The 14,842-nt window shown below is 48.9% G+C and overlaps 1 protein-coding gene and 1 non-coding gene across 2 annotated transcripts; both read right to left on the bottom strand.

The window, feature by feature from the left end:
* Positions 1-8,808: 8,808 nt before the first annotated feature.
* RPS11 (ribosomal protein S11) lies at positions 8,809-11,346 on the bottom strand. The gene is made up of 5 exons (XM_043434855.1): positions 11,084-11,346; positions 10,245-10,376; positions 9,853-9,928; positions 9,372-9,501; positions 8,809-8,984 (listed from the first exon to the last, which is right to left on the bottom strand). Exons 1-5 carry the CDS (start codon positions 11,096-11,098, stop codon positions 8,861-8,863), a joined length of 477 nt encoding a protein of 158 aa, XP_043290790.1. The 5' UTR covers positions 11,099-11,346; the 3' UTR covers positions 8,809-8,860.
* On the bottom strand, positions 9,631-9,717 carry LOC122421822. The gene has a single exon (XR_006263631.1). It is a non-coding gene; the product is annotated as a small nucleolar RNA SNORD35 (small nucleolar RNA).
* Positions 11,347-14,842: the final 3,496 nt, after the last annotated feature.

Here is a 14,842-nt window from a genome sequence, read left to right as displayed (position 1 = left end):
CCTGATTTTCTTGAGAATGTCAGCCATCCAGCAAATTCATGACAAAGTTGGGAATCAGTATTATCCGAGTGCCAAATTGGGACGTCTGTGTGGGTCCCCTCCTTACCTCCTTGTCCGCCCCCCCACCCCAACAAGGTCACTAACGCCTGCGGTGATAAAAATCCTCCAGCTTCCACATTTCTTCCTTCCTCCCTCACGGGGCCTCTTAAAGAGCCCCTGCAGTTCCTTAATATCTTCTGGTATGACCTCAGTAACTGCACAGACCCAAATATTCTACACCATACTTGGGGCATCATCCAGCCTCCCACTTCCAGCCCACATTCCTGCTCTAACGCTTCCATTCACTTGTTTTATTGTGGTAAAGTGCACGAGACAAAGAAGTTACTATTAGTGACATTTGGTGCACTCACAATGTTGTGAGACCATCACCACGATCTAGTTCCAGAACTTTTTCATCATCCCAAAGGAGATCCCAGACACATTAAGTGGTCCCTTCTCCCCCTTGCCCCCGTCAACCACGAATTTACTGTCTCCATGGGTTTGCCTATTCTGGACATTTCAAATTAATCTGGCATTTTATACCTGGCTTCTTTCATTTAGTGTACTGTGGAGTTTTTCTTTTTTTTTTGGCCTCCCCTCAGGACTTGCAGAAGATCACAATGAAAAGGCAGAGTCTTAACCACTGGTCTGTCAGGGAATTTCCCAGCATGCTGTGTTCAAGATTTATCCACATGGTAGCATGTGGCAGGATTTCATTCCTCATCACGGCTGGATAATATTCTATGGTATGGATTGACCACACTTGTTCATCCCTTCAGCAGTTGATGGACATTTGGGTTGTTTTCACTTTTTTGGCTATTGTGAATAATGCTGCTGTAAACATTTGCTTGCAAGGTTGTTGTTTCATTTTTTTTTTTAATAAAGTTTTATTAAAGTATAAAGGAGATAGAGAAAGCTTCTGACATAGGCATCAGAAGGGGGCAAAAGAGTACCCCTGGTTGTTGTTTTTTTTAAAAATTTTTTTCCTGCATATCTGTATTCAGTTCTTTTGGGTATATACAGAGGAGTGGACTTGCTAGGTCATATGATATATTAGTCAGGGTTTCTTGGAGAAACAGAATCAACAGGATGTATATATATAGAGAAAGAGACTTAGTATAAGGAATTGGTGCACGTGATCATGGAACCTTGGCAAGTTCAAAATGTGATAGAGGTGGCCGGAAACAGTTACAGTTCAAATCCAAAGGCAGGCTATCTGGAAAACCCAGAAGAGCTCATCTTGCAGATGAAATCTAAAGGCAATCTGCTGGCAGGGCTCCCCTTTGCTTGAGGGGAGGTCAGTTTTCCACCTTCAACTGATTGGACGAGGCCCGCCCACATTATGGTGGGGGTGGTTGGCTCCACTCAGAGTCCACTGATTTCAGTGTAATTTCACTCCCAAACACCCACACAGAAACATCCAGAATAATGTTGGACCAAACATCTGGGCACTGTGGCCCCGCCAAGTTGACACATGTGTTTAACCATGTGTATGTGTGTGCTCTTAGATGTGTCTGACTCTTTGCGACCCCATGCACTGTAGCCCACCAACCTCCTCTGTCCATGGGCTTTTCCCAGTCAAGAATACTGGAGTGGGTTGCCATTTCCTCCTCCAGGGGATCTTCCCGACCCAGGGATCGAACCCATGGCTCCTGTTGCCGTCTCCTACATTGCTGGAAGACCAGGCAAGAAACTTCTGCATTTCTCAGGAACTTGCTGACCCTCCCTCTTCTAAGGACCCTTGTGATGACACTGGTCCCACCTAGATAATCCAAGATCATCTCCCCATCACAAGACCCTGAATTTAATCACATCTTCGAAGTTCCCTTTATTAAACAAGGTCATGTAGTCACAGGTTTTGGAGCTCTAGGACATAGGCAGCTTTGGGGGAACACTATCCAGCCTAGCGTGGTCACGGGCATGGAGGGTGCCCTCCCTTGACTCCGCTTTTGTGTCCCCGTTCGGATCTTCCTTTCCTCCTGTCAGAATGATCTCGGGGTTTAGCCACGAGGCCTCTCAGAGGTCCGACCTGAACATTCCTCATAATATTCCTCCTTCCTGCTACAAAAGAAAAAGCTCTCGAGGTCCCTTAATGCCCACTGGGAATCGCTGCTAAGTGTCCTGGAAACTGCTGTGTCTTCAGGGACCATATACAGCATCTGCTGGCTGTCTCATATCTTATCCCCAGGGTCCTATGCTCTAGTGATCCCTGCTCATGCATGGTTTTTTTGGGGGGTGGGGTGGGGTTTGCAGGGTGTGCCATGCAGCTTGCAGGATCTTAGTTTCCCTGATCAGTGATTGAACCCTGGGCCCCAGCACTGAAAGCAACTAGTCCTAACCACTGGACCAGCAGGGACATCCCTTTGCCTATACCTTTTAGATTCCGTGCGGTCCTACTATCACATCCCCAGGGGCCCATGAGAAAGTAATAGAAAGCAGCAGGACAGTTATGAAATGTGCAGAGCCCATTGGTAAATGAAAATATGGGCGCTTAGTTCCAACTTCAAAACGAACCAAGGTCCCTTTGGAACAACAGCACAGGGAGCTCACTCGTGATGCCGCCCTTGGTGTCTGGGGACCTAGCCCCTGGCAGTTCTGAGCTGTCTTCCTGAATCACCACCTTAACATCTGCCCCTCCTCTCTCCCCGGCACTGTAGCGCCCCCTCCTGACCCCAGGATGCAATCACACCAGAGTTCGAAACCAAACTGCTCTCTTTCAGGAGGGCTTCTCTGAGCCTCAGTTTATCTGGGAAGTGGAATAATAATTGTACCTCCTTCGGTAGAGAGGCTTCAATGAATCAAAGGTTTGGCACGGGGCACATAGTAAAGCGCAGTAGTAACCTGTTCCCCACACCGCCTCCCCCCCACTCAGGAGGCAGTGAATGTCCCCACGGTTGCACTAGATTGTAGGCAGACCCTGGCTCTGTCTCGCTCACTCTTGCATCCCCAGGGGCCAGCACAGGAAGCATCAGCAGAAAGAAGGAAGCCAATAGTGAAAGACTCAGGGCTGGTTTAATAGGTCCCTAAAACTTTTCTAGAATGTTCTAGCAGAATCTATACTCACCCCTGGAACAATCCGTGGGTCTCTGTTAAATGCCACAGAGCTGGGACCTACTATAATGTGAAACTCCAGGGCTTTCCAATCATGGAAAACTCAGGGAAGTGCTAACATACGGCAGCAAGGCTGCTCACACATCTGAAGCCGCTCCAATTCCATGTTCCTAGATTCCACTTGCAGCCCTAGGGCTAGTTAAATGAATCCAGGTGCCTGCTCCACACATAATACGCACGTGCTGGCTCTCATATAACCCAGGTACTGCAACCACCAGTTACATCAGACGTACCTGGTGGTCCAGTGGTTAAGACTCTGCGCTTCCAAAGCAAGGGACGCAGGTTTCATCCCTGGTGGGGGAACTAAGATCCCACATACCATGTGCTGTGACCACAGGGAAAATTCTAAAAAAAAAGCCTGTTACAAGACCCTGAATTCCCACTATAATCTATTATAGGTCATGCTATAATACAAGGGGCTGCAACGATGCTCATCAGTCTGGCTATAACAGAATATTCCTGTGGCCTGTTCTGATAGATGCGAGGCTGCGAAACATTATGATACAACCCATATCTGCCCTGTTTTCATGTAACAGGCCTGACGCCTGCTGTCATCATAACCTGGGACCCTGCTTTGAAACATGCTTGGAGCTAATTTCCCTGGGAAATGACCACTGGGGACACCTATAAGAGGCATGCGACAGAATATTCCAGAAGCATGCTAAAATAGTCTCAAGATCCCATGACAAACCAGCAGGATTTGCTGTAGTAGATCCAGGATTCCATAACCATTGATACTTCTAGGGCCTTCTGCCAAAGACTTTTTATTTTTTAAATTTGTTTGGCTGCACCAGATCTTAGTTGCGGCATACAGGATCTTTCATTGTGGCATGTGGGGTCTAGTTCCCTGACCAGGGATCAAACCTGGGCCCCCTGCATTGGAATCGCAGTCTTAGCCACTGGACCACCAGGGAAGTCCCCTGCCAAAGACTTGTCCTCAGGCCAGCCAAGGTGACTCCGTGACAGCTTCACCAAGGTCTCACTAGACTTTGCACTAACAATAGGCTCAGGAATGTGACACAATCACTTCCTTGAGAAGTATCACTTACTAGAACTAGTTCTACCCCCAGTAACACAGGTGAGTCTATTTCATGTTCCCGAAGGGGCAGGGAGGCAAGATTTTACAGATTAGGAAACTGAAGCCCTGTGGTTCCCAGAGAATCATGCCCAAGGTCACACAGCTAATGAGGGTAGGGCTAGGCTCTGCAACAGAGCCTATAGTCTTCATGCTAACATTGGGAGGTTTCTGTGCATGTTCACTGCTTCCGGTTACTCTGTGCCTTGAGACCTAGTGTAAGTGGATAGGTTAAGGGGTCCCTGAAGAAAAAGAACCAGGAATGACTTTCTTGATGTAAGACAAGCCATTTTGGCCTAAGCCATCTTGTGATCTAAGCCTGGCCCCAGTGCTTGCCCTTGAATAGGTCTCAGTAATCCGTGATCTTCAGGGAAGTAAAGTGTGAAAGTGTGAGACGCTCAGTCATGTCTGACTCTTTGTGACAAGCTCCTCTGTCCCTGGAATTCTCCAGGCAAGAATACTGGAGTGGGTAGCCATTCACTTTTCCAGGGGATCTTCCCAACCCAGGAATCAAACCTTGGTCTCCTGCAGACAGATTCTTTACTGGAAGAGAGGGCATACAGAAAAAAGGAAAAGCTGTCAAGAAACAATAAAACAGAGTCCTAATTCCTCCTCAAAGGATATACAGAACCATCTGATACAATTTTTGAGTTCTGCAATAACTAAGGCACCACCCAGGTGAAGGATAGAATGATATTGCCCCTCCAGACTTCAATAACTACAGTTAGGGCTCGGGCGACCTTTGCCCCAATTCTGTGCTGATTTCTCCTCTGCTCCACCCTGCCATGAATGTGCTTGTTGCTTGCTCCCTTAGCTTAAAACTTCCCCAATTTTGCTGCTGGCGAGACAGTCCTTTGGGGAAGGTCCCTGGTGTTCCCCTTACTTGTGGCGAGTTCTAACAAACCTTCCTTCTCCTGACCTTTGGCTCAGTTGGGTCTTTCGGCTTGACACCCACCAAGAGATGGTTTTGGGGTAACGCTAGGGGTCAAGCCTAGCCTGTGAGAATGTGGGGGTTTAACTTTTAAAAAATTAATTTATTTGGGATTTACCCTTAAAAGGATTCATACACTCAGCTAAACGTGTGCGGCGCACTCACAGTTTGTTCCAGGTGCTGGGGTTGCAGAGATTTCCCCCCTCTTCTTGGAGTTTGTATTCCAGAAGTTAACAGGTTAGCAAATAAGTGTGCCAGGTCATACAGGATCTGTGCAACAAATATACAAATATGCCATGAGCAGGCTTTCCTGTCTATGTGGGACATTCAGGCAGGGAGCGGGGGCTGGGAGGGCTGGAGGTTCTGCCAAATGGAAAGAGGTTGGTGAGAACTAGAGGTGAAGGGGTGAGGGAAGCAGCAGCTGGAAGCCTGGGGTTAGAGGCTCTGGGCAGAGGGCACAGCCAGTGCAAAAGCTCAGAGGAGGGAGCGAGTCTGGGGTGCAGGGAGGGTGGGAGGAGCAGGCAGGCAGAGGGCAAGCTCTGAGGCTGTGATCTGTGCCCAGGAGTCTCTAGCTGTCACGGGGCTCTAAGAAGGGCAGGTGGGGACCCTCCTGGTGGTCCTGATCTGGTTAAGGCAGCAGTGAGCAGTGGCTTGAAGCGAGATTTAATTCCCTGCCCAAGAATTAAACCGGGGTAGCCTGGAATCCTAGCAACCAGACCAGCAAGGACTAGAGGCTAGAAGCTATTTTCCCCTGGCTCTTTGCCCCCGGTGAAAAATGCCTTTATCACGGAGGCAAAAACTGTGAAGGCAGGTACAAAGTTTATTGTTAGAGACAGAGCACAACAACAAGTGTGGGGAGAGCACAGAGAAATGGTTTTGCTCTGTTAAGATAGAAGCAAGGCAGAGACGCACACCCAGACACAAAGGGTGTGGCGTCCCCTGCAGTGAGGAGGAGGCGGTTAAGTCGTTTATACAGGTCAGTTCTTCCAGGTCTGGTTTACCTTTAGCCCATCATCTGGTTTCTTTTTCCACACCTGCCCTACTCTGGGACCCTTACCCTGGGTGTGCACGCACCGCTCAGGCAAGATGGATCTCTGTCCCCTCAAAGTCAAGGCTTCTGGGAGGAGCAAGAATCATTTTGGCCTGGCGTTATCCCCTGACTTTTGGTCTCCAAGGAGCCTTTTTGCACATGTGTAGGGGCTCCCTTGTCCCAAAAGAGGGGGAGTGAAGATCGCATAATCCTTCATTCAAACAGGGCTTTGCCCCTCTTTCTCCCTGCCCTGACTATTACCTTAAAGTGTTTACAAGAGACAAACACTGGCTATTTACCCTGTTTCTGTGGTTACTTCCATTTTGCAGAGCAAACGGGAGGCTGATTGTAAATTCCTCAACTGGAGCTCATTTATCTCGTCTCAGGAAATGCTAGCAGTTGTCAAGGATCCAGCCTGAAGCCCACATCTTTGTGCTCCATGAAATGCAAACAGGAGGCCAGCTCTAATGTCTAACCTGGAGCCCCTCTACCTCCTGCCTCAGTCCAGTGGTTAAGAATCCGCCTTTCAATGCAGGGGACGCGGTTTTGAGCCCTGGACGGTGAACTAAGATCCCACATGCTGCTACTGAGGCAACTACTGAGCCCACCCACTCTATGGCCCTTGCATCGCAGCTAGAAAAAGGCTGCACGCTGCAACGGGCTGTGGAGCCGGTGCACACAAGGAAGACCCAGAGCAGCCAAAACAAACAAGAGAACTGCAGGTAATGTCCTTGTCCAGGTCATCGGAACATTGAATTGACACGGCCCTGGGGTCTTTCTCCAAGGGTTTTGTGCGCTGACCATCAGGGGGTCCCCACCAGGTCAGGGCTGCACCCGACACTAGGTAGCCTGACAATGGGGTGCCAAGGAGACGCCCAGCAACCCACTGCTGGGAGGAAACTGGGGAGCGGGCCTGTTGTTGTTGTAAACACGGTGGCCCCACCCCAAACGGAAACACCTGCGGGTGGGGGCTCCTGGAGCGGCCTCAGGTCCCCCTCGGGGTCTCTGTTCCCCGTCCTGTCTCTCCGGATCTGCCTTTCCCTGTCCCCCACCTCTGTCCCCTGCTCTCTGGGTCCCGGTGCCCCTCCGCGGGGTCTCCCACCCTCCAGCACCAGGTGGGGCGGGCTCGCAGGCTGAACCTCGGGGCGTGCCCCCTTCTGACCCGTCCCTGCCCCTTCCTGCCCTCTTTGATGCGGCCCCACTTCCTCTGGCAGGAACCCCCGCCCTCACCGGGCCTGGGTAAAAAGGAGCCCCCGGGCCGGTCCAGACGCCAAGTCCCCGGAGGCAGCAGCGGCGGCGGCGGCGGCGGCGGCGGCGGCGGCTTCTCTCTCCTCTCGGCCCTGTCTCCCAACCCTTGTACCAGTGTGTGTCTCATCCCTGGTACAGGTACGGGGAGGCAGGGACCTGGGGAATCCCAGCAGCACCAGGCCTCCGGGGTGAAGTTAGCGGGGTAACTCCAGCGCCTCCCCTAAGCCTCAGCCTCCATCTCTGGCCAGCTGTGGCTCAGGTGAGGGTCTCCGCTGTCTCCCTCTCCTTGGCCTTTGCACCTGCCACCCTCCTGCCTCCCCTGCTCCATGGTTCTCTGTACGTGGTTCTGCATCTCTGACTGGTGTCCAGACGGTGGGCTCAGGGGTGTCTCAAATCTCTTCTCTGTGTCTGGCACTCAAAGGTCCCTCTTCCTTTCCCCATTTGTCTCTAGCAGAAAACCTTCCCTGCTAATACCAACTGTTAAGCTCTCCACATCTCCTGAGTTTCCACCCTGACACCCAAGGTAGCCCAGTCTGGCTCTGCCAGAAATCTCTTCCCCTTCATTTGCCTTGCCCTCATTTTTCCCCCATCTCCAGTTTCTCTCCTCACCCAAAGCCACTCCATGTGGTCTGCCCCACCTTGAAGGACGTCCTATCCATGCAGCCGCCTGTGACCCCCTCACTGCTGGCTGGCCTTGCTATGCAACTTGCCCTCAAGGCCATTTTCCTTACTAGGATTTTCTGGCAAAGTCACCCACCATCATCTGATGCCTGCAGCTCAGCTGCTTCCTGGGACCCCAGGTAGAGAACTTGTCCCCTCAAATAAGTGTGCTCATCTGCAAACGGGCATGGTGCTCACTTAGGAGGGGATGGCGGGACATGCAGGGGCAAAGTAGGTGCCTTGCTTTCCCATCAGAAGACAATCCCAGGTTGAGGTCAAGACCTTCAACTCCGAAACAGGCAGCTTTGAACCCAAGCCCACCCAACCCACCGACGCTGACACCCAGCAAGGCCAAGAGGGCGGATATTTCTTCCTCCCCCTCCCCTCAGAGACCAGAAAAGGCTCAAAGTCTAGAGAACCCAGGAACCTCCACCCTCACTCACTTCCTCCCCAGAGACTTGCGGGGGGAGCTCAACACCAGGTAGAAAGGCCTGATGTGCGCAACACCAAAAGGTAACAAAGACCAAAACACCAGAGGAGGGCGGCATCTTGATACAGGTTGTCTTCACCCAGACGTGGGGGCAGGAGGCAGGATGTGGTCCCCATCTTTATGCCCCCAGAAGATGAAGACGAATCCCACCTTCCACAACCCCACTTAATTCCTGGGGACGACCCCTCCCTCTTGTAGGGGCACAGACAGCCAGAGCCTGTCAGTGACGGGGAAAATATCTTTATTGTGTTTGGGGCAGCGGGCAGAAGTCCAGTCTCAGAACTTCTGGAACTGCTTCTTGGTGCCGGCAGCCTTGGTGACCTTGAGGACGTTGAAGCGCACGGTCTTGCTCAGGGGCCGGCACTCGCCCACCGTGACGATGTCACCGATCTGGACGTCCCTGTGGAGGGGAGCAGGGCTGGGTTAGGGGAAGCTCTGCTCTCAGCAGGCCCTAAAGGCATCTTCCTGTCTCTAGGCAGAGCCTCTCAACTTTGGCTCCTCCAAACCAAGCTCCTATTTCCAGTTTCACCTGCCCCCAGTTAATTACTGAGCACAAACTATGTGTAAGGACCCAGGCCACACAGAGGATGGTCCAACCCTTCCAGGGACAGAAGACCTCCGTCATGTCCCTTTTGCAGGACACTGGAGGCTCACAGACGGTGGTACAGGACCCCTTTACAACCCGCCCCACAGCTGATGACCTCCACATGGCAGCCAGGTCTGGTCACTCACTCCTGTGCAGCCCACCTCCTCCTCTCTGCCCAGGAGGGCAGCCCACCCGGCTCACCTGAAGCAGGGAGAGAGGTGCACGGACATGTTCTTGTGGCGCTTCTCGAAGCGGTTGTACTTTCGGATGTAGTGAAGGTAGTCTCGGCGGATGACGATGGTCCTCTGCATCTTCATTTTGGTCACCACGCCTGGGGCGGGGGGGGGGAGGGGGGTGCGGCGTGCAGTTCCTGGTCAGGCCCCACAGAGAAGGGAGCCATGGGCAGCCCAGGGCGTCTGGGAAGCAGGGGGCCGCTGACTAGGGTTCCCAGGAAGCCCTGCTTCCAGCATCAGCTGTGCCAAGTGGCCTTCTCAGCACTGCCCAGGGTGGGCGTCTGAAGACCATCGTGAAATAGACATCATTTGCCAAAAGTGTCCCCCCGGGGTCACCAGGAGTCTGCCAACCCCTTCCCCAACCCAGGACCCTGGAGCCTCAGTGTCCCCAGCCCTTCTTCCCTCAGACCCAGGAATCTGAACCCAAGCCCCCGGAGGTCCTCACTCACCAGACAGGATCCGCCCTCGAATGGAGACGTTACCAGTAAAAGGGCATTTCTTGTCAATGTAGGTGCCCTCGATGGCCTGAAGGGATAAGGAGGGTTAAGTTCAGTTGCTCAGTCGTGTCTGACTCTTTGTGACCCCATGAACCGCAGCAAGCCAAGCCTCCCTGTCTATCACCAACTCCCGGAGTCCACCCAAACCCATGTCCATTGAGTCGGTTTTAAGGAGAGTTAAGAGCCCTGAAGACAGTTCCTGAAAAGAACAAGGGGCGTGGCCTCTCTAAACACACAAACTACAGTTCCCAGCAGCAGCCAATGGGATGTGGATAGGTTAACTCAGTTGGGGCACATGTGCGGGGACACAGGGGTCTCCTCCTCTCTTCTGAGGGTGCCCTTACCTCCTTTGGAGTCTTAAAGCCCAGACCAATGTTCTTGTAGTATCGAGGGAGCTTTTCTTTGCCAGTTTCTCCAAGCAGGACCCTCTTCTTATTTTGAAAGATGGTCGGTTGCTTTTGGTACGCACGTTCTGTCTATGGGGATGAGGAGGAAGCTGGTAAGACCCGAGCAGGCATCAACCTGGCCTGGTAAGCTTCACAAAATCCCAATACCATCTTCTCGGGTATTGAACTCCCTGAACGCTGGCCACGAACGCCAAGTGCCCCAGAATTATCTTCCAAGACATTAACCCAAATACACCTCTAATTCAGACTCAACCCTGAACGCAGGGTTACATCAGCCTGGTCTAAAACACCTCCCACCATCTGGAGCATTCAGCCCTTAAAGCCTCAGCGATACAAAACCATGCCTCAAACACCAAAACTATTCAACAAAAATTACTCAAGACACAAAGACATCCAACCAAGATGCATTCCTTAAATAACATACGCGGCTCCAAAATTAAATACCAAACTGACGGGTTCCCTGGAGTGGCCCTTAAAAGTCAGTTCTCAAAGGATTAACCCTACAGCCTAAGGCCTCCAAAAAAAAAAAAAGTACTCTGTAAATCTTGATTTTTAAAAAGATAACTTCCAAAATCCTTGAACCTTAAATTATACCCCAAATGCGGAGCCTCCAACATTTAGGAGGCGCTAATCGAGATTAACGCCAAGACGACGGCCCTCTGCCTGAATTAACCCCTGGGAAATTAACCCCCAAACTGGAGGGCGGAGTCCCGCTCTCCAGGACGCGCCCGTGAAGCCCAGACCCCGAAGTGTCGGCATCGGCCCGTACCCCATACCTGAATGTCCGCCATCTTCCCGGCTGCCTGAAAAAAGGAAGGCCGGGGGGGCGTCCGGGTTTCCTTATCGACTGCACAAGGGTTAGAGAGGAAGTGACGATGAAGGGGCGGGGCAAACACGGTCTGGGGGCGGTGCCTTGGCGAGACTCTGATTGGCGAACAGTCCTACCTAAGCACGCGATTCGCAGACAGTACGAAAGCTGCCATGATGTTCAAGGCAGAGGGGCGGGAAGCGGCCACTGTCTCGCGAGAGTCTTACGCCATCATTGAGCGCCGGCATGCTAGGTCACTTTGGGAAGGCGTGGCCAATCTTAACCAGCCTACGATATCGCGAGAGTTATCGGAAGGCGGCCATGTTTCTGAGATGAGTGAGACCGCGTGGGGTTTGGGACCTCGTGTCTGTGTCCGTGCAGGGTGGGAACGTGTTGTGGCGGCGGCCATCTTTTTGCGGGGCGGGAGACCAGAAAGTGTCAGGAACATGCACGCGCTGCGAAGCCGCCATCTTTGTGAGGGACGGACACTACCCATGAGCTTCCTCAAGTTTAATGAGAGTCGTTTTCCTCTGTGGGCCGTGTTTTCCCCAGAGAGTGGTTTCGTTGAAAATTTTAGTTCAATTAAAAAAATAAAAGGCCTTCTGCTAATTGTTGAACAGCGCTGTCCAATAGTACTCCCCAGTATGATGCAAATGTTTTCTGTCTGCGCTGTCCAACACAGTAGCCACTGGCACTGTAAGTGGGGTGCGTGTGACTGTGGACCTCAATTTTTAATTTTAATTTTATTCGATTTAAATAGCCATATGGAGCTAGTTATCGATTGCGTTGGTCAGTGCAGGTCCAAATCTGAATATCAATTTATTATTTTTTTTTTCAATTTATTATTTTACAAATTTTTGAAAAGCAAAAATCTAATAGCAATTACCATGTGCGCAGAATTGTGCTAACACACTAAGGATGGTTCTATTATTCCCATTTTGCAGATGCGGAAACGGAGACATAGTTGGGAATTTGGGAATTTAACCTGAGCAGTCTGTCTCCAGCCTTCTTAATCACCTACCTTTAAAGAAATTAAAAGACGCTTGATCCTTGGAAGAAAAGTTATGACCAACCTAGACATCTTAGTAAAAAGCAGACATTAGTTTGCCGACAAAAGTCCGTCTTCTCAAAGCTATGGTTTTTCCAGTCATGTATGGAAATGGGAGTTGGACTATAAAGAAAGCTAAGCGCCGAAGAATTGATGCTTTTGAACTGTGGTGTTGGAGAAGACTCTTAATTAAGAGTTCCTAGGACTGCAAGGAGATCCAACCAGTCCATCCTAAAGGAGATCAGTCCTGAGTGTTCATTTGAAGCACTGATGTAGAAGCAGCTGAAACTTAAATACTTTGGCCACCTTATGTGAAGAGCTGTCTCATTTGAAAAGACCCTGATGCTGGGAAAGGTTGAAGGCGGGAGGAGAAGGGGACGACAGAGGATGAGAGGGTTGGATGGCATCACTGACGAGTTTTGAGTAAACTCTGGGAGTTGGTGATGGACAGGGAGGCCTGGCATGCTGCAGCCCATGGGGTCGCAAAGAGTCGGACAGGACTGAGCGAATGAACTTAACTGAACTTTTAAAGAAGGAACACCAGAGTCCTTTTTACATTCACTTCGCACTTTTTGCACACTGGGCCCCCTTCTGGCCAGTGGTGGCAACAACCCGGTGTCTTGTAACACCCTGATTTGGGCGTTGTTGGGAGAATTCAAACTCCTGACTTTGGCACGGGTTTTATGCCTCCTTCCTTAATTAAGTCATGGCCTGAATTTTCCCAGCGCTCTCGCTGAGGCATCACAGTCACCAAAGACCTCAAATTTAGGCTTTTGCTAGACTGTTCCAGTTCAATGTACAAAGTTGCACTGAGTTCATAATCAATATATATGATTTAAATGTATGTTTTATTCTGCTTTGAATTGCCTTTTAATTAATCATTTAAAAAGAAATCCTGAAAAAAAAAAAGAAATCCTGGTACATTATTATATTTGTGTGGGTGTGTTAAATGCAATTTCTTTTAAAAATAAAAGTTGAAAAAAAAATAAAAGTTGGTTTCTTCAATATAAATATTTAAATATTTGAGCAACTATTATGTCACATTTAAGTAAAAAGTTAACTTCTTTAATGTAAATATTTAAAATATACCTTCTAGGAAGTCCAAAATAAATACAACTCTGAGAATTTAGCATATGATGACAGGTGCAGTTAAAATCCCTGGGGAATCTACAAACTATTCAGTAATTTTGTGTTAGGACAAGTGTGAAACCATCTGAAAATAAAGTTGGATCCCTACCTCCTACTTTATGCCAACGTAAATTTCTGATGTGTAGGGATAAAATTTCGGTAGGTTTGAGAAATGAAGCCACGAAGAAAAGAAGCTATATACTAGAAGAAAATATGAGTTTTTTTTTCCCCACTTACAAGTCTAGTAAAGATTTTTTTTACGCACTGTATTTAGAATATACAATCTATGCTCCTAACAAACTTCTACAGGGGTCACAAAATATTCTCTTTTTCCCAATTTTTAAAAAAATTGAATTATAGTTTATTTGCTGTGTTTCAGGTATATAGCAAAGTGATTCAATTTTACATATATATATATACACACACCTTCTTTTTCATATTTTCCATTATGGTTTATCACAGGATATTGAGTATAGTTCCCTGTGCCATACAGTTGTTTATCCATTCTATGTATAATAGTTGGCATCTGCTAATCCCAAACTCCCAATCTATCCCTCGCTTCCCCCCCAACATGGCAACCCCAGGTTTGTTCTCTGTTCTATGAAATCTATTTCTGTTTCATAGGTAAGTTCACTTGTGTCCTATTTTAGAGTTCACATATAAGTGATGAATGGTTCATTTTTAATCATCACTGTTTCAGTCCCTCTGGGATAGCATTAAGGAAGAGAGACTTTTTGTTTTAAAACCTGCTATATCTTCCTCCCAATGACCTTGTAGTTGTTTTACAATTTATTTTTTGAAGAAAAAAGTTCTAGAGTTCTTGAATAACTTGGAAAGGATTTATATTTAGTTTTTAAAAAAGGGGAACCTGGAGTTGCTGTCTACAATATGTGCTAAACTGTGTAAGAAAGTTAATATAGAAAAAAGCCTGGAAGGAAATACATGACATTGCCCTAGTGGTTTACATCTCCAGGTTGTGAGATTAGGTATGATTTCTTGTCTGGTGTCTTAAATGCTCAATACTTTGCAAATTGCTAAGAGCAGCTGGTGAGATTTTGATGATAAGGGAAGAGCAAATAAAAGAAATACTGCTTCACTCTGAGGGGGTGAGGGCAATTTGGGGATGTTTAGGTCCTTAGCTTCTAGGTGTTGATCACAACTAACAGCAGGAAATCCTTTTTGCATTGTGACCAAACACACATCTCTGTCTTACCCTCCTCTGCCTTCGTCTCCTTGTCTGATTTTTAAGTTTTAACTCTCTCCTTTACCTCCTATAATACACAGATTTTTAAAAATTTCTTTTTAATTTCATTACTATTTTAAGGCTGGTTACAAACCACCACCTTGAATTTTTTGAACTGCGGTGTGAACAATCTTGGTGCTCAGTAATAAACTTCAGCCAACTTTAGTTATCATTTGAGGGCGTATTTCCCCGTCTCTGCCAGATTTCAGACATTTCCTAGCATTTCACAACAGAAATGCAAATATTAAGAGTACAGAACTGCCCCCTCTGCTTCCCTGGTGGCTCAGAGGTTAAAGCGGGAGACCCCG

The sequence above is a fragment of the Cervus canadensis genome, chromosome 18 (assembly GCF_019320065.1).
Source record: "Cervus canadensis isolate Bull #8, Minnesota chromosome 18, ASM1932006v1, whole genome shotgun sequence".
NCBI lineage: Eukaryota > Metazoa > Chordata > Mammalia > Artiodactyla > Cervidae > Cervus > Cervus canadensis.
This window is presented reverse-complemented; position numbering and strand designations above follow the sequence as displayed.